Source organism: Chiloscyllium punctatum, chromosome 37 (genome assembly GCF_047496795.1).
Source record: "Chiloscyllium punctatum isolate Juve2018m chromosome 37, sChiPun1.3, whole genome shotgun sequence".
In the NCBI taxonomy this organism is placed as follows: domain Eukaryota; kingdom Metazoa; phylum Chordata; class Chondrichthyes; order Orectolobiformes; family Hemiscylliidae; genus Chiloscyllium; species Chiloscyllium punctatum.
In genome coordinates this window covers 8,669,037-8,689,194 of record NC_092775.1, presented here as the reverse complement: position 1 = coordinate 8,689,194, position 20,158 = coordinate 8,669,037, and the positions used below count along the sequence as shown (strand labels likewise).

General features: G+C 45.1%; 1 protein-coding gene across 1 annotated transcript in view; it reads left to right on the top strand.

Moving 5' to 3' along the window:
- Nucleotides 1–20,158, top strand: part of uqcc1 (ubiquinol-cytochrome c reductase complex assembly factor 1) — a 129,318-nt gene that overhangs the window by 107,046 nt on the left and 2,114 nt on the right. Inside the window, exon 8 of the mRNA XM_072556202.1 lies at nt 152–265. Within this exon, the coding sequence (XP_072412303.1) occupies nt 152–265 (114 nt within the window). The remainder of the gene's footprint in view (nt 1–151; nt 266–20,158) is intronic.

Here is a 20,158-nt window from a genome sequence, read left to right as displayed (position 1 = left end):
ATATTTTTATTCCAGAGACGGGTACCAAAGCATGACCACAATAACCCCTCCGTCTACAGTCATCCCTGACTTTGTCAAACGTGCCTCGGAAGGTTTTTCTTTTTCCTGCTGTATGTTGTGTCACTAATGAATAATTTTTGGTTTTATTCAGGGAATTTTATCAGATGACCGCGTGTTAGCTGCATCTTTATGGCGACACTTCTTCAACAGGCAATGTGACGACCCAGAACAGCTGGAGCTGATGGTGGGATATGTCCGCAAGCAGGTAAGCAAGAGTGAAACAAATCTGAGCTGGCAGTCTTAACTACTTAACGGATCAGAACTTCACTGTACTTGTGACAATGTTACAGGGTGTTGGCAAGACCACACTTGGAATGCTGTTCACAGTTTTGGTCTCCACATTTGAGGAAAGATGTACCTCTTTCACAGAGGCCATGGCAAAGTTTCGCTAGAAGCTTTGATTCCTCGAATGAAAAGGTTGTCCTATGATTAGCGGCTAAGTCTGGAGTTTAACGTGATGTGGAGGTGCCAGTGTTGGACTGGGGTGGACAAAGTCAGAAGTCACATGACACCAGGTTATCGTCCAACAAGTTTATTTGAAATCACAAGCTTTCGGAGTGTAGACCCCACTCGTCAGCTGACGGAGGACCATTGCTGCAACAACCTGTGATTTCAAGTAAACCTGTTGGACTATAACCTGGTGTCATGTGATTTTTGACTGGAGTTTAGCAGAATGAGGAATGATCTTAGTTAAAGTGTCATGATCTCCATAGTGACTGACAACTTTTAAAAATGAGTGAGTTTTCCAGTGCTTAATGAAAAGATTCACAAGATAAGCTTTCATGTTTTGATTAGATCCCCTACAGTGTGGAAACAGGCCCTTCAGCCCAACCAGTCCACACCGACCCTCCGAAGAGTAACCTACCCAGACCCATTTTCCTCTGACTAATGCACCTAACACTGGACAATTTAGCATGGCCAATTCACCAGACCTACACATCTTTGGATTGTGAGAGGAAACCGGAGAACCTGGCGGAAACCCACGCAGACACGTGGAGAGCGTGCAAACTCCACACAGACAGTCGCCCGAGACTGGATTTGAACCTGGGACCCTGGTGCTGTGAGGCAGCAGTGCTAACCACTGAGCCACCATGCTGCCCTTAAAAAAAAATGGAGCTTCAGTGAGCCTGACGTTTTGTACTGTAACACACTAAAATCCACTTGGAATGAACATTTAATAGCCAATTGAGGCAACAAACTAAAGGATAATTCTCCCTTAATTCATTAACATCTGAAATAATTTTAGGCACATTTGTAAGTTGTCTCAAACGCCCGTCAGATATATATAGCCTCGAAGATTCAATCCCATACTCCTTCCCAGATTTACAGTAGGGTCCCTCCTCCCTGCAATACCAGGGTATGTTTTCCAGTGTCCCTTTTAAAACTCATTCTACTCAGTGTCTTGAGTGTTCCTAAACTGGCTTCCAACAGCAGATCTCACACTGACAACTCCTTAAATCTCCTCTCCCTTCTCTTCAAACAGTGCATGGACACTTACCAGCATACTGGTAACACACAGCTCTGTTTCTGTCTCCCCTCTCTCGGTCTCTGTCTCTGTGCGTGTCTGAGTTCAGAAAGCAGCTGTACCTATTTTGTGTTAAGGTGTGATAACTGGCACTTGAACTTCCCCAGATTTCTGCTTGCTCCTCTTTCCATGTGATAACATGGCCTGTTCCAGATTAATGTGTGTGTATATTTACAGCTGAGCTTATTCAACAGCTTGTATTTACAACACTCAGAACAAGCAGCAAGTCCTCATTTAAAGCTGTGACTGCATTTCTGGCAAATGTAACTTGAAGCAAAATGACTTCAAGAGAATCATATTTTCCCATAAAAAGCACACCTGGAAAAAAAATTTAAAACTTGAAATGCTACATTGTTCATGTGCTGAAATAAAATGCATTGCTAAGCATAAAGTAAGTGCAATATAATTTTTAAGAATTACTCCACTCATCTTTGGAGTGAAATGCTGTTCGATGGACCATGCTCCATCTAGTGGTAGAGGATGGGATTGCTTGAAGCAGTTTGGTTCCCAGAATTTCTTTCCCGGATTGGCATGTGCCACGAGGTGGAGCCCATGACATCAATGTGAGTTTGGAAAAGGGGCCCCAAGGTCTACTGGAAGAGTGGAAAGTGAGAATGAGGCCCAGGAGCCATAGGGGAAGCCAGAGTCATGGTGCGGGGGAGGGCAGTGGGAGACAGCAATTATTTTGTTTACACAGTTAAAGTGAAATGCCATTCAATGGGACAGCTTTAATAAGGGAGTCAGTGTGGTATCAATATTAAACATGGTGCTCACTTCAGCAATTACTGAACAAGCCCAAGTGTGAACTATTACTCTAACAGCCAGTTTATGTTATGTTCACAGTGTGACCCTCCCTTTATGCAGTCTCTTCGTACTCCGGGCTAATCCGATGTGGGGGTGAAAGTAATGTGTTTCCAATGAAATGAAACCCTGGCAAATACTGTGCATTGTCCAGGCCACCTTTTGATGAAATTCTTTTTTAAAAAGAAGCTTGGGGGGATAGCTGTTCTTTAATGTTTTCTTTACAAGATGCCTTGACCAATCAGAATCTGCTTGCCATCTGGTCAATACCCTGTTTCTGATACAGCATAAATTGTTATTCCCTAAAATTTGGCATTCTTGAGGCTGTCTGTCCTGATGTATATGTGAAATTAAACTTCAACAGCATGTCTTTTCTCAGCATTACTCAGTTCTGTACTACAAAGTGACTGCATTCAGCCTGTGTTTCCTGTTATCCCCCACACTGCACACAACATAGGCACCTGCTGTTGTGCTATTTCTCTGCTAATTTGTATTGGCATTAATTCAGTGGAATTATATTCTAGAAATTCACTAGTTGGAATAAATCTGCTTATCTCAGCTTTACCGCTCAGAGCAGAGACTTGTGAGAAACCTATTATTACCCATACTGATTATGGTAACACTATGCTCTGACTAATTCATTATCAAAGAAATTTATGAAACATTAATGTCACTGATTAGAAAATGTTTCACACAAGGGTCTAGCAATTGGTGGGTAGTCCTTTTGATTGCCTTCCTGCACTCTTCATTGAACTAGTGTTGGTCCCTGGTTTGATGGTAATATTAGAGCAGAGTATATGTTGGACCGTGAGGTTGAAAATTGAGATGGAATGTGATACTTCCACCATCCAAAGTCTGTGTAGTACTCACTTCTACCAATACTAACATGGGTGCATCCATAATGAGTAAGTTGGTGAGGACTGGGTCAGGTAGGATTTTCCATCATGTTGGTTCTCCCACTACCTGCTGCAGACCCAGTCTTGCAGCAATGTTTGTTAAGACTCCGTTAGCTTGGCTAGTATTGATGCGAGGTATCAACCGTCTGTGATGGGCACTGAAGTTCCCGACTCAGAATAGAATTTGTATCTTTACCACCATCAGTGTGGAGTCACTGATGTTGGAATGGTGTGTGGTGATAATCAGCAAGAGGAGGGGTGTGTGGTGAAGATGGAGGTAATCAGGAGGGGGGGTGGGGCTAGTGAAGATGGGGGATAATCAGGAGGGGGGGGGCTAGTGAAGATGGGGGATAATCAGGAGGGGGGGTGATGAAGATGGGGGTTTAATCAGGAGGGGGGGATGGTAAAAATGGGGGTATCAGGAGGGTGGTGTTGTGAAGATGGGGGTAATCAGGAGGGGAGGAATGGTGAACATGGGGGATAATCAGGAGCGGGGGTGGTAAAGATGAGGGAAATTTGGAGAGATTGTGAAGATGGGGGATAATCAGGAGGGGGGTGTTGTGAAGATGGGAGTAATCAGGAGGAGGGAATGATGAAGATGGGGGTAATCAGGAGGGGAGGATGGTGTGGATGGGGGATAATCGGGGGAATGGTGAAGATGGGGGATAATCAGGAGGGTGGGATGGTGAAGATGGGGGATTATCAGGAGGGGGGGATGGTGAAGATGGGGGATAATCAGCAGGGGGTGGTGAAAATGGGGGTAATCCGGGGGTGTGGGGGGTGGAATGGTGAAGATGGGGGATAATCAGGAGGGGGGGATGGTGAAGATGGGGTGGTGAAGATGGATAATCGGGGGGGGGGGGGTTGTGGAGATGATGGGGATAATCAGGAGGGGGGGAATGGTGAAGATGGATAATCGGGGGGGGGTGAAGATGGGGGTAATCAGGGGGGGGTGTTGTGAGGATGGGGGTAATCAGGAGGGGAGGATGGTGAAGATGGGGGATTATTGGGGGGGATGGTGAAGATAGGGGTTAATCAGGAAGGGGGCGATGGTGAAGATGGGGATAATCAGGGGTGGTGGTGAAGATGGTAATCAAGAGGGGGGGAATGGTGAAGATGGGGCAAAATCAGGAGGGGTGGTGGTGAAGATGGGGGTAATCAGCAGGGGTGTGTTGTGAAGATGGGGGTAATCAGGCGGCGGGGTGTGTTGTGAAGATGGGGGTAATCAGGACAGTGGGGAATGGTGAAAATGTGGGATAATCAGGAGGGGGGGATGGTGAAGATGGGGGATAATCGGGGGGGGGGAATTGGTGAAGATGGGGGTAATCAGTAGGGGTGTGTTGTGAAGATGGGGATAATCAGGAATGGGGGTGGTGACGATGGAAGTAATCGAGGAGGTGGTGAAGATGGGGGTGATCGGGAATGGTGGGTGAAGATGGGGATAATCAGGACGGTGGGGGATGGCAAAGATGGGGGATAATCAGGAGGGGTGGATGGTGAAGATGGGGGATAATCAGGAGGGGGGATGGTGAAGATGGGGGTAATTGGTGTGGTGAAGATGGGAGTATTTGGTGGGGGGTGTTGTGAAGATGGGGGTAATCAGGAGGGGGGGATGGTGAAGATGGGGGTAATCAGGAGGGGGGGATGGTGAAGATGGGGGTAATCAGGAGGGGGGGGATGGTGAAGATGGGGGTAATCGGGGGGGGGATGGTGAAGATGGGGGTAATCAGGAGGGGGCTGTTGTGAAGATGGGGGATAATCAGGAAGCAGGGTAATGAAGATGGGGGTAATCGGGTGTGGTGAAGATGGGGTAATCAGGAGGGGGGGTGTTGTGACGATGGGGATATTAAGGAGGAGGGGATGGTGAAGATGGGGTATAATCAGGGGGGGATGGTGAATTTGGGGGTTAATCAGGAAGGGGGCGATGGTGAAGATAGTAATCAGGGGGGTGGTGAAGATGGGGGTAATCAGGAGGGGGGGATGATGAAGATGGGGGTAATTGGGCTGGTGAAGATGGGGATAATCGGGGGTTGGTGAAGATGGTGGATAATCGGGGGGGTGGTGAAGATTGGGGTAATCAGGAGGGGGATGATGAAGTTGGATAATCAGGAGCGAGGGATGATGAAAATGGGGGATAATCAGGAGCGAGGGATGGTGAAAATGGGGGATAATCAGGAGTGGGGGTGATGAAGATGGGGGTAATCATGAGGGGGGTGTTGCGAAGATGGGGTATAATCAGGAGGGGGGTGTTGTGAAGATGGGTAATCGGAAGGGGGGGATGGTGAAGATGGGGGATAATCAGGAAGGGGGATGGTGAAGATGGGGTTAATCGGGGGTGGTGGTGAAGATGAGGGTAGTCAGGAGGGGGTGTGGTTATGTTGGGGATAATTGGGAGGGGAGTGTGGTGAAGATGAGGGATGATCAGGAGTGGGGGGTGATGGTGAAGATGGGGGATAATCAGCAAGAGATTTTCTTGCCCATAGTTGACCTAAGCAATGCATCTTCATGGGGTCCAGCACTCCCAGGGCAACCACCTCCTGCACAGCTGCTTGTACACCACTGTACTGCCACACCTGCTGTGTCTGTCCTGCCGGGAGGATTAGTACTGTCTCCAACGTTGTCTTACGTTGAATATGAACTAGCCAGGTTGTAACTTGACGAGTCCTCACCATTTTGGGTCAAGTACCCAGTAAAGTTCTCGTAAAGATGACTTTGCTTGATTGACAGGAATCGACAGCGCTCGATTTGCTGTTGTAATGCCTGTTTTTGCTATCTTTTGCAAGTTATAACTTTTCTTAGAATGGCTTGATCAGCCATTTCAGAGACAATATTTCTGTGAATTGCACATTGGACAAAAGTCAGATTTTCTTCTCAAAAGGACATTTCTGAAACAAGGATTTTTACAACAATTAACAGTGGATTCATGGTTGTCATTAGATGAGCTAATGATGGAGTTCATTATTCACCGTCTGTCTGTATGCATTAGTCTACAAAGAACCTTGAAATGAGGTGAGGCAACCCCTAGTGATGGAGAGCATCGATTCTCAAATGTCAAAAGTTGCTTGTTCATCCCAAGCATTGAATACCAGTCACATTCTTTTCCGGGTTATAGCTAGGTTGTATCACTCCACACAGTGGGCAGTAAAACACTGGCCTCATGGCCTATGCTCACACTCCAAGAGCAAATAGAAAGAAATAGATGTAATTTGTATTTGATTGAATCAATGCCAGTGGTTTGCGATTTTTGCAAGCAAATTTACAACCTGAATGCCAGTTGTTCTGTCGTTATCTCCTTTTGGAGCGGGATCCATTGTTTGCCTAATGAATAATGAAACAATGAAATCATCTTTTTGCAGAAAGAGATTAAGGTAGTGCCCAATCAGCACAGACTGAGTCTTCCAGTGCCATTGTTTTCGAAAAGGCAAAACAGCTCATCAAAGATCGCATTAAAAATAACCTTTAGAATTTAAATGTCAATCATACTTTTCATCCATGGGAATGAGATTTACATAATCACTTTTCATTCTCCAGTCCTTCCTACTGCTCAGTCATTCTGCTCATTGTCTTCTGTATCCTGTCATGTTTTTGTGTTCATCACACTGGTTCCATCTTGAATGAAGAAAGTTCTCGATGATTAATCTGAACCATAAAAGCTACATTTTTGGAAGTTTTACTTTAGGTTATGGGTTTACCATCCAGATGTTTACATGAAAATAAGCGAAAAACTTGAAAAGTAACACAAATCCCCTGAGCACAGGTAGAGTCGTTCACATAGAGAAAGGCCTTGGTTTTTGGCAGTACCTTGCATACTGATAGTCCGGTGACCATACTCTGGACTGGGAATGCATTCACAGTAACCGATCCAGATACAAACAACACTTTACTGGGTTAGTGGCAAAATTCATTATAGTTCTCTCAGTTCAGTAACCCAGTGTTCATGTTGAACCCTACAAGTATGGGTTTAAATATTGTAAGTTTTATAAAAATTACTGGTTTTGCAACTGAAATGTTCTGTCCCCTGTTTATGATGCAGTTACCTAGCATTCAGGAGGTAAAGTTGAAGACTAGTAATGGTTGCCTTAAGAATGATTTATGAATCCAGGAAATGACAGTAAACAGAAAGTACTTGTTCCTTTTTTTAATTTTACAAATATGATTTATTTATAATATCTTTATATGTGTAGTCACTACAGCGGTTTGGTTCTGTACAGTAGAATTGAAGAAGCAAACAAATATTGGAGTTTGACTCTCCTGCAAGCAAACCAAAGGCATCTCTTACATGTACAAGATTATATTTATATACATTGAGGCACTGGAAGGGTCCGATAACTGAAGGGACTCCCGATTAACTTCAGGAGAAAGATTTAGACCATGGTCTTTCTCCACTGCACTAATCTTTAGCACATCCCTCAGCATATAGTCATGGACCTTGGAATGTGCCAGTCTGCCACACTCGGTTGTTGTCAACTCCTTGCTCTGGAAGACCAGAACAATTTGGGTAGACCAAAGGGTGACTTTCGCCGAGTTGATGGTCCTCCAGGTGCACTCCCTGTTTGTCTTGGTGTGCGTCCTGGGAAACAGACTGTAGAGCACAGAATCCTGCGTCATGGGAACTGCATGGGATGAAACGTGACAAAAACTGCTGCATCTTTCTCCAAACTTCCTTTGCAAAGGTACATTTACCCCCCCCCCCCCCTCCCCTTAGCAGTCACTTTGAGAATAGCGTGCGGTGACACAGGCTGACTGGGCATACATGGTGGATTTCACAGGTAGTGCCCTTTTCACACCAGCCAGGCCATGTCTTGGTGCTTGTTAGAAAGTTCTGGTGATGAGGCATTCTGCCAAATGACTTTGCTCAGGGAACCACCCAACGGGTTCTGCTTTCTTCTTTTCCCACAGGGTCTTGAGGTTTCTAAATGCTGAACACCACCTGATGGACTTTGTGATCAAAGGTGTTTCTCTTTGCAAATGTTTCCATGAAGGACAGATTGTAGGGAATGGTTGAACTACTTGGAGCGTTCTGCAGCCCTAGGCAAGTCCTATCATTTGCAATACCAGGGACAGGTAGAACCTCAGTGTGTACGAGGCTCTACGCGAAGCTTGATGCAGCCACATTCAAAGGTGGGCATCAGGGTAAGGATGGCGTTGGGTATGTGACCCCCTCCCCACCCAACGCTTCTATCAGTGTCAGAACGTCAGGAATTTAATTGGTTTAAAGAGCATTTGTTGGAGGTTGGTTACCTTTGCTCCAGTGCATCACTGCAGGAGTTCCTCAGCATGTGTCTATCTTTAGTTGCTTCATCAGTACCCTTCCTTCCATCATACTTTATTCATGGGATAGATGTCTCTGGCGAGGCTAGTGTTTAATGCCCAATCCTAATTGCCCAGATGGCAGTTAAGAGTCAACCACATTGCTGTGGGTCTGGAGTCACATGTAGGCCAGACCAGGTAAGGATGGCAGTTTCCTTCTCTAGAGGATATCTGTGAACCAAATGGATTTTTCCAACAGTCGAGAATGGATTCATGGTCGTCATTAGACTCTTAATTCCAGATTTTTTATAGATTTCAAATTGCACCACCTGTTGTGGTGGGATTTGAACCTGGGTCTCTGGATTAACAATTTAGCGATAACACCCCGAGGCCATTGTGTCCCCATTGAGGTCATTCGGTCAGAAGTAAGGGTGTTCACTGATTCCCCAATGTTCAGCACCACTTATGACTCCTCAGGTCCTGAAGCAGTCCATGTCCAAATGCAGCAAGACTTGGATGTTCAGGCTTGGGCTGATAAGTGTTGAATAGCATTCATGCTATACAAGTGTATAGTGTGTACAAGATTTAATACAACAACTCACTGAGTAATGGTTATTTCCAACAAGAGAGAATATAGCTGTCACCCTCAATGGCATTAGAGTAACTACACTTCATCTATCAATATCCTGGAGGTGACCAGTGACCCACCTCCTAACCACTCAAAGCCTGTCCACCATCTCTAAGGCATAAGTAAGGAATGTGAGAGAATACTCTCCACCTGGTGGGATGGATGCAGACCTGCTCTGCTGTTCAATAAGATCATTCTAACCTCAAATCCATATTCCTGCCTTGCTCTGTTAACCTCACATGCCCTGTCTAACTCTGTCTGAGGAATATGCACAGTTCCTACTTCCACCACGGTTTCAGGAAGAGAATTCCAAAGACTCACGATCCTCTGAGGAAAACAAAAGATGTATCATCTTTGAATAAATGGATGGCTCCTGATTTTTAAACAGTGACCCAATTTCTGGATTTTCCTTTAAGAAGTGTTCTCTGATATCTCAGACTCCTCACTATCATAGAAGTTTTAGACAAGCCACGCCTTTCTCCTCTAAACTCTGGTGATGCACGGCGATCCTGACAAACTTTCCTCATAGGACAGCCCACCCGTTCCACATATTAGACTGGTAAACCCTCTCTGCATCGCCTTCAATGTATTTTTATGCTTCCTTAAATAAGGAGACTATTACTGTGCCCAGTATTCCAGCTGTGGTCTCACCAGTGCCCTGTATAACTCGGCAATCTCTCACACGTTTAGATCATACTACCTATGTTTACTATTTCTGCTATTTGGACAATTTCATATATTCCCACATTACACACCGCTTGCCACATCTTTGCTCACTCTCAACCGATAGGGAGGCACTGCAGCTCAGTGGTTAGCACTACTGCCTCACAACAGCAGTGCTCTGGGTTCAATCCCAGCCTCAGACGACTGTATGTGGAGTTTGCACATTCTCCCCGTGTCTGCATGGGTTTCATCCAGGTTGTGCCAGTTTCCTCCCACAATCCAAAGATGTGTAGGTCAGGTAAATTGGCCATGCTAAATAGCCCATAGTGTTCAGGGATTTGTAGGTTATGTGCGTTAGTTAGGTTTAAATGTAGAGTAATAGGGGAATGAGTCTGGGTGGGATACTGTTCAGAAGGTCAGTATGGACTTGCTGGGCCAAAGGGCCTGTTTCCACACTAGGGATTCTATGATTCTATCTATATCTTTTTGTAGTCTCCTTATGTCTTCACAACTTACTTTTCTATTTGTCTTCGTGTTGTCAGCAAATTTTGCACACCTTCTGTTCTTTCATCGGAGTCACTTTATAATTTATATAACAGTTGAGGTTCCAGCCCTGATGCTGTAGCACACCACTCATTACATTTTGCCAACCTGAGAAAGATCCATTTATACCTATCCTCTGTTTCCTGTTGACCAGCTAATCTTCCATCATTATGTTGCTCCTGCACCATGGGCTTTTTACCTTCCTCAGTAACCTTTTGATGCGGCAACTTATTTAATGCTTTCAGAAAATCTAAGTCCAGGGCATCCACTGGTTCCCCTTTCTATACAGTACATCTTACCTCCTCTAAGAACTCCCATAGATGAGTCAAACCTGATTCCCTTTAACAAAACAATCTGACATTGCATGAGTACATTGAACTTTAGCTAAATGCCCTGCTGTAAATTCTTTAATAATATCTTCTAACAATTTCTCTCTGACCGATGCTAAGTGAACAGCCTGTAGTTTCCTTCTTTCTGATCCTCTTTTTACATAAAGGAGTTAGGTTTGCTAACTCCTAATCTGTTTTCTCTGGACCCTCTCAGCCAGCTGAGCTTTATGTTTCTCCTCGGAATGGACAGTTGTAGTTGCAATGTTTCTGACTGCAGTGGTCCTTGTTGCTGGTAATACAGTGACACCTGCTGTTGTACAGGTATCACTGTTATATTTGGTTAAAGCTGAGGGAGATCCCTGAAGTTTCCAGTGATAGGATCTTGCTGTCCTACTGTCCAAGAATCAGGTAAAAAAACAGCCCAAGGAATAACAGTATTAATAGCTAGATTCCTGGGCCAGTCTGGACTTATTCCTATTTGGCAGTCTCTGGTGTGGATACGTTACTTGAGGGGAGAGGAGGAGCGGTTTTTTAAACCCCACCTCAGAATATGAGGTGCACTGATTGTCCAGGATGCTATTCATGTTGAAACGTTTCAGTGTTGTTGTAGCTGCGCTCATCCAGGCAGGAAGAGTATTTCACCCTGACTTTGTGCCCTGTCAATGGTGGAATAGCTTTGGAGAATCAGGAGCTGAGTCATTCACTGCAGAGTAATGAGGGATTGCCATGTTGGTGGAGCTGCCTTACAGACTGTATCCAAGTGCTCCAGATGTTAAAAATCCCAAGATGGTTTTTGGAAAGGAGCAAGAGTTACGTGGATTCTGGAGTTATATTCCTTTCCCAAACAGTGCTGTTAAAAACAGATCAGCTGATTATTCAGCTCCTTGATATTTATGGGATTTTGTAAGCTCTCTATGCTGCAGTTGTTTGAGTTGATAGTTTCTGCACCATCTGCCGTGCCCTCATATTCATTTATCTTCAGTTGACTGGATAGCTGATTAGTGATGCAGAGTGACACAGAGTGTCACTATCTCAATCTCACCCTTCACCACCCTAATGGTGACTGTCCAATTAAACCACCACGGATCATCTCTCTCTAATGATAGTCCTCTGAGTGTGGCAACTTGATCTTTATATTCTTTTAATATGCAAGCCAGAACCTTTCACAGGATACCAAATGTGGCCTAATCAAAGTTTAATACAGGTTTAAGGTAACTTCTCTGCTGGTCGTTTCCAGCAGTCTGGAAATGAGCCCTAGTACTTTATATACAGGTAGTTCTGGGATTACACAGGTTTCAGCAGCACGATTTGGCTGTAACAACGCTAAAGAATTAGGCAGTGGTATTTTCAAGAAAGCTTACCTCAGTTTGCAACAATGCAATTCCCACAGGGATCGGTTCAGGCACTTGGTTCTGCACATGTGCTGATGTTAGCCGTGGACAGAGCAACTTTCTGTGAGAGGTACTGCACAGAAAGCAGGGTTCTTACATTTTCTAATTTACTGTGTTACATTTACTGTTGTTTTGTTAATAAATATGATTTCAACCTTCATTTAGGCTGTGCTATTCTTTGTGTTAGACTTTTGGGTGAATTTTGAGCGGTCGTGAGTGAGATTTTCTGCTGGTCTACCCCTAACCCCACCTTTCCCATTGGCCCCAATATTTCTATTAAGTGAGGTTTGTTGTGGTTCTGTTCGCCGAGCTGGGAATTTGTCTTGCTCGGCGAACAGAACCACAACAACGAGCACCCGAGCTACAAATCTTCTCCCAAACTTTAAGTGAGGTTTTGCTGGAATGCAACTGTGGCGTTATAGGAGAACTACTAGCATATGGCCTTATTAAGCTACACAATTACTTTCAAAGTTGTACTGTGCCCCCATCCCTCTGATCCCACCATTCACTACCCCATTTCAATAATTATTGTCCAAGTAAATGTTCGTTCTTAGTCCGAAGACCATAATGTATTACCACATGGGACATGGGTGTCGCAGGCCAGCATTTATTGCCTGTCCCTAGTTGCCATTGAGAAGGTGACGGTGAGCTGCCTTCTTAAACTGCTGCAGTCCATCAGCTGTGGGTTTACCCACAATGCCGGGTAAGGAGGGAATTCCACAATCTTGACCCAGTGACAGTGAACTAACATCAATATATTTCCAAGTCAGGATGGTGAGTGGCTTGGGGAGAAACTTGCAGGTGGTGGTTCCCATGTGTCAGCTGCCCTTGTCCTTCTAGATGGGAGTCGTCCAGGGTCTGAGGGATGCTTTCTAAAGATCTTTGGTGAATTTCTGCGGTGCATCTTGTCGATGGTGCACACTGTTGTTACTGAGTGTCGTTGGTGGAGGGAGTGGGTGTGGTGTCATTTGAGTTGGCTGTTTTGTCCTGGATCGTGTCAAGTTTCATGAGTGTTGTTGGAGCTCCGGACCTGTACCTTATAGATCGTGGAGTCAGGAAGTGAGTTACTTGCTGCAGTATTCCTAGCCTGTGACCTGATCTCCTAGCCATGTTGTTTATATGAAGAGTCCATTTGAGTTTCTGGTCAATGGTAACCCCAAGGATGTTGATGGTGGGGGAGTCAGTGATGGCAATACCATTGAATGTCAAGAGCCGGTGGTTAGATTGTTTCTAATTGGAGATGGCCATTGCTTGACATTTATGTGGCACAAATGTTACTTTTTTCTTGTCAGGCCAGGCCTGGATGTTGCCCAATCTTTGTTGAATTTTAAGTGCTGTTTTCAATATCTGAGGAGTCAGGAATGGTGCTGAACATTGTACAATCATTGCCAAACATCCCCAATTCTGATCTTGTGATGGAGGGAAGATCATTGATGAAGCAGCTTAAGATGGTTGGGCCGTGAACACTACCCTGAGGAACTCCTGCAGAGATGCCCTGGAGCTGAGATGACTGACCTCTAACACCTACAACTATCTTCCTATGTGTCAGGTATGATTCCAACCAGCGGAGAGTTTGCCCCAGTACTCATCGATTCCAGTTTTGCTCGGGCACCTTGGTGCCACATTCAGTTGAATGCAGCCTTGATGTCAAGGGCTGTCCCTCTCCCCTCACCCTCTGGAATTCAGCTGTTTTCTCCATGTTTGACCCAAGGCTGTAATGAGGTCAGGAGCTGAGTGGCCCTGGGGGAACCCAAACTGGGCGTCCCTGAGCAGGTTATTGCCGAGCAGGTGCAGTTTGTTGTTAGCTCTGTTACTGACATTGTCCATCACTTTACTGATGATCAAGAGCAGACTGATGTCTCGGTAATTGGCCAGGTTGGATGTTTGTATACTGGACGTACCTGAGCAATTTTCTACATTGTCAGGTAGAGGTCAGTGTTGTAACGGTACTGGAGGAGCTTGTACTGGAAGGAGAGCAAGTTCTGGAGCAGAAGTATTCAGTACTATTGGTGGAATGTAGTCAGGGCCCATAGCTTGTGCAGTTTCCAGTGTCTCCAACCACGTGTTGACATCATATGGAGTGAATTGAATTTGCACGCACATTATGGAAATACAACTTAAATCTATTCATGGTCCAGTCCACTATAAAACACAAGCTCCCAAATAATATATCATAAAATTTCTTCGCAAGTTAACCTGACAAACTCTTTGCAAATCCAAAAATGTTCAATTAATTTGCCAGTTAATAGTCTATGTCCTATTAAAGCCAGGCTAAATTATAGAATCTGGCCTCCTCATTTATCCCTTGAACTTTAGGTATCAGTCTAGTGAATCAACTCTGTTGTTAATTTCAGGGCAGGATCTATATTCTAAGCTGTAATGTCAGTAACTGTACAAAGTATTCCTGAAATAGTAAAATGAGCCAAACAGTCTCCACTGTTACACTCAATCCATTTTCGTTATCAAGGCTACCTGCAATAAACATATCGCAAGGTACTTTGATTCTGACAGTGAGGGAAGATTGTTTTGAAGTGAGAGTTTAAATGACTCAGGTCAGAGAACCATAAGAGATGTGTCAGCAGAGTAGTTGCGAATGCCTTGAATCACCTCGAAGTACTCGGTCCTCCTTATGTCTGTAACCTCCCTACCAAGATCTGTGCAATCGTCCATCTCAAGAGTGGAATTTAAACACTCCACCATTAGTAGCCATGCCTTCGACTACCTGGACTGTAAACTTTGGAATTCCTTTCCATCTCTCTCATCTCTCTATCTTGAATTCTTTTAAGGTTCTTCTTAAAAAAACGTCTCTTTGACTAAGCTTTTATTTTGCCTGCCCAGACATCTCCGTAAGTGCCAAGATTGGAGTGGGGTTGGAAAAGCACAGCAGGTCAGGCAGCATCCAAGGAACAGGAAAATCGACGTTTTGGGCAAAAGTCCTTCATCTCCTTAAGTAGTTTAGTGTCAGAGATTTGTTTGATGCTGCTGTGAAGCATTCTGGGTCATTTTATTGTGGTAAGGATGCTGCACAAATGCAAATTCTGTTGATTCAAACTCAAAGAAGATGAGGCAGGTTCGACTACTTTTTCAGGTGAGAAAAGAAAGATTTTAACAAGAGGGGCATGTTTTTTAACACAGTGGTTCGAGTGTCGAATGATCTTTCAGGGGAAGTGGTGGATGCAGGTACAGTTACAACAACTAAAAGACATTTAAATAAGTAGATGAATAAGAAACGTTTGGAGGGAAATAGGCCAAATGCAGGCAGGTGCGACTAGTTTAGATTAGTGACATGGTTGGCATGAACTGTTTGAACTGAAGGGTCTGTTTCTGTAAGATTCAATAATTGTATAAATGTATCTTTGTAAACATCAATTATCCACAATCTCAACAGGGAAGTAAAATTGGAGGTAGGGAATATCTGTTTTAAACACTTCATTTCAAGAGCTTGTTCTAGAAAAGGTCAAAAAGCAAATTCTTTTGGGAGTTCTTCCCTGCCTCCCAATATCGGAACTGTTGTGTGAATATGTGTACAAATCCTTGTCTGTCATGGGATAAAAGGAGTTTGCACATTCTCCCTGTGTCTGCGTGGGTTTCTTCCGGGTGCTCCGGTTTCCTCCCACAATCCAAAGATGTGCGGGTTAGGTGAATTGGCCATGTTAAATTGCCAGTAGTGTTAAGTGAAGGGGTAAATGTAGGGGATTGGGTCTGGGTGGGTTGTGCTTCGGCGGGTTTGGTGTGGACTTGTTGGGCCGAAGGGCCTGTTTCCATACTGTAAGTAATCTAATCTAATCTAATGTCAGCAGCTCCCTTGGCCTCTGCTTGTTTTTCCCTTTCTCAGAAAAGAAATTCCTCACTCAGAGACCATAAAACATAGGAGTGGAAGTAAGGCCATTTGGCCCATCGAGTCCACTCCGCCATTCAATCATGGCTGATGGGCATTTCAACTCCACTTACCCGCATTCTCCCCGTAGCCCTTAATTCCTTGTGACATCAAGAATTTATCAATTTCTGCCTTGAAGACATTTAGCGTCCCAGCCTCCACTGCACTCTGTGGCAATGAATTCCACAGGCCCACCACTCTCTGGCTGAAGAAATGTCTCCACATTTCTGTTCTGAATTTACCCCCTCTAATTCTAAGGCTGTGTCCACGGAGCCTAGTCTCCTCACCTAACGGAAACAATTTCCTAGCGTCCACCCTCTCCAAGCCACGTATTATCTTGTAAGTTTCTATTAGATCTCCCCTTAATTTTCTAAACTCCAATGAATACAATCCCAGGATCCTCAGCTGTTCCTCATATGTTAGACCTACCATTCCAGGGATCATCCCTGTGAATCTCCGCTGGACACGCTCCAGTGCCAGTATGTCCTTCCTGAGGTGTGGGGACCAAAACTGGACACAGTACTCCAAATGGGGCCTAACCAGAGTTCCAGGTTCCAAACAGGAAAGGGAGCACCAGCCTCAGCTTCATTCCTGTAGGTTACTTGGCACCTTGACATGAACGAAGAAAAACTCCTGGAAGGACTGAGAGTGAGCTAAAGTGAAAGCCACCACTATGTGGGCTGTCACTAACAGTCACTCAGTTTTGCTCGAGACCACAGGAAATGTTCAAGTTGTGACTGATGCAGTAAATCCTTCAGACAAATTTCCTTTCACAAACGAAAACTTTTGTGGTGTTGGGTGTATAATCAGGGCCAGTAATCTCTCCCATTTGAAATCAGGAAATGGACAATTAACTGCGCGCTTGTTTACACTTCATTTTCTTTTTAAATGATCTGGGAAGTGGTTTGTGAAGAAGGTGTGGTAGAGTCAGGTTAGCTCACCAAAATTAAGAAGAAACTATGCATTTGATGTGGAATATTTTCCACATCTGCTTCTGACAAACCAAGTTGTCAAGCATTTTTTTCCCCCTGCAGTGTCAGTCAAAAGTGAAGCATGCTAGTCAATACATTAATTCCTAATCTCAAATGAATGAGACTAGTTCAGGAATTCTTAAAGGACTTGACAGGGAAAATGCTGAGGTGATGTTTCCCCTCATGGGAGAGTCTAGGACATAGAACATAGAAAAAAATACAGCGCAGTACAGGCCTTTCGGCCCTCGATGTTGCGCCGACCAAAGCCTACCTAACCTACACTAGCCCAATAACCTCCATATACCTATCCAATGTCCGCTTAAATGACCATAAAGAGGGAGAGTCCACCACTGTTACTGGCAGGGCATTCCATGAGCTCTCAACCCGCTGAGTAAAAAATCTACTCGTAACATCTGTCCTATACCTACCACCCCTTAATTTAAAGCTGTGTCCCCTAGTAACAGCTGACTTCATTAGCGGAAAAAGGTTCTCTCTGTCAACCCTATCTAAACCCCTAATCATCTTGTACACTTCTATCAAATCTCCCCTAACCCTTCTTTTCTCCAATGAGAAAAGCCCCAAGTGCCTCAGCCTTTCCTCATACGATCTTCCTACCATACCAGGCAACATCCTGGTAAACCTCCTCTGCACTCGTTCCAATTCCTCCACATCCTTCCTATAATATGGTGACCAAAACTGCACACAATACTCCAGATGAGGCCGCACTAGAGTCTTATACAACTGCAACATGACCTCAGGACTCCGGAACTCAATTCCTCTACCAATAAAGCCCAGTACACCATATGCCTTCTTCACAGCACTATTTACCTGGCTGGCAACTTTCAAAGATCTGTGTACATGGACACCAAGATCCCTCTGCTCATCCACACTTCCAAGTAGCCTACCATTAGCCCAGTAACCCATCTTCTTGTTACTCCTACCAAAGTGAATGACTTCACACTTAGCTACATTGAATTCCATTTGCCACCTTACTGCCCAGCTCTGCAGCTTATCTATATCCCGCTGTAACCTGCCACATCCTTCTTCGCTGTCCACCACTCCCCCGACTTTCATGTCATCCGCAAACTTGCTCACCCAGCCTTCAAGCCCCTCCTCCAGGTCATTTATAAAAATGACAAACAGCAATGGTCCCAAAACAGATCCTTGTGGAACACCGCTAGTAACTGCACTCCAAGATGAACCTATACCATCAACTACTACCCCCCGTCTCCTTCCAGCCAGCCAATTCCTAATCCAAACCTCTAATGCACCCTCAATGCCACACCTCCGTAGTTTTTGCATTAGCCTGCCATGGGGTACCTTATCGAACGCTTTGCTAAAATCCATATACACCACATCTACTGCTTTACCCTCATCCACTTCCTTGGTCACCTTCTCAAAGAATTCAATAAGGTTTGTGAGGCACGACCTGCCCTTCACAAAACCATGCTGACTTTCCTTGATCACATTATTCCTATCCAAAGGGCATTGTCTCTGAAATAAAGGGGCACCAATTTAAAACAGAAGAGGATTTTTTTTCTCTGTGGATTGAGAGTCTTTGGGACTCCTTGCCCACAGGAGCTGTGGGGGCAGGGTCCTTGTGTATATTTAAGGCTGAGACACATCGATTGTTGATCAGTCAGGGGGATCAAGGATTGTGGGGAAAAGGCAAGAAAGTGCATGAGTGTCAGATCAGCCATGGTCCGACTGAACGGCAGAGCATGCTCGAGGGGCCAAATGGCCTACTCCTGTTCCTATTTCTCATAGTCTTGTCTTAGGGAGAAGTCTCAGGTACTGCTTCCATTTAGATCATGCTAAGCTATGACAAACCCAGTCTGAAAGTTGTAGTTTTGTACTTTGGTCTACTGCTTGGCAAATTGATTTAGTTTGAAACGTCTCCTTCCACAGGATGAAGGATCAGTATAATTACACAGAAACTAGGCATTCAGTCCAACAAGCTTCACACGAGCTTCCTTCCACCCGTTGCATTGAACTCCATTGATACTATCTTCTCAGCTTTCTCCCTTGTGTTTAATTAACATTCTTACCGGCTTCTCTCTTTCCTATATGATTTAATCATAAGTTTAATAGACTTAATAGCAGTAACAGATGGAAACATCTTCTTCACGTGTACCCTTATCGAACCTTATCATAATCTTTCTTAGCATTCACTTGGTTACTTCTCCACCTTGGTAAAAACAATGACTGCAGATGCTGAAAATCAAATACTGGATTAGTGGTGCTGGAAGAGCACAGCAGTTCAGGCAGCATCCAACGAGCAGCAAAATCAACGTTTCGGGCAAAAGCCCTTCATCAGGAATAAAGGCAGTGAGCCTGAAGCATGGAGAGATAAGCTAGAGGAGGGTGGGGGTGGGGAGAGAGTAGCATAGAGTACAATGGGTGAGTGGGGGAGGAGATGAAGGTGATAGGTCAGGGAGGAGAGGGTGGAGTGGATAGGTGGAAAAGGAGACAGGCAGGTCGGACAAGTCAAGGAGGCAGTTACTGAGCTGGAAGTTTGAAACTAGGATGAGGTGGGGGAAGGGGAAATGAGGAAGCTGTTGAAGTCCACATTGATGCCCCTTTCCGCCTTCCGCAAAGACCGTTCCCTCCGTGACTACCTGGGCAGGTCCACTCCCCCCCTACAACCCACCCTCCCATTCTGGCACTTTCCCCTGCCACCGCAGGAACTGTAAAACCTGTGCCCACACCTCCTCCCTCACCTCTATCCAAGGCCCTAAAGGAGCCTTCCACATCCATCAAAGTTTCACCTGCACATCCACCAATATCATTTATTGTATCCGTTGCTCCCGATGCGGTCTCCTCTACATTGGGGAGACTGGGCGCCTCCTAGCAGAGCGCTTTAGGGAACATCTCCGAGACACCCGTACCAATCAACCAAACCGCCCCGTGGCCCAACATTTCATCTCCCCCTCCCACTCTGCCGAGGACATGGAGGTCCTGGGCCTCCTTCACCGCCGCTCCCTCACCACCAGACGCCTGGAGGAAGAACGCCTCATCTTCCGCCTCGGAACACTTCAACCCCAGGGCATCAATGTGGACTTCAACAGCTTCCTCATTTCCCCTTCACCCACCTCATCCTAGTTTCAAACTTCCAGCTCAGTTACTGTCTCCTTGACTTGTCCAACCTGCCTGTCTCCTTTTCCACCTATCCACTCCACCCTCTCCTCCCTGACCTATCACCTTCATCTCCTCCCCCACTCACC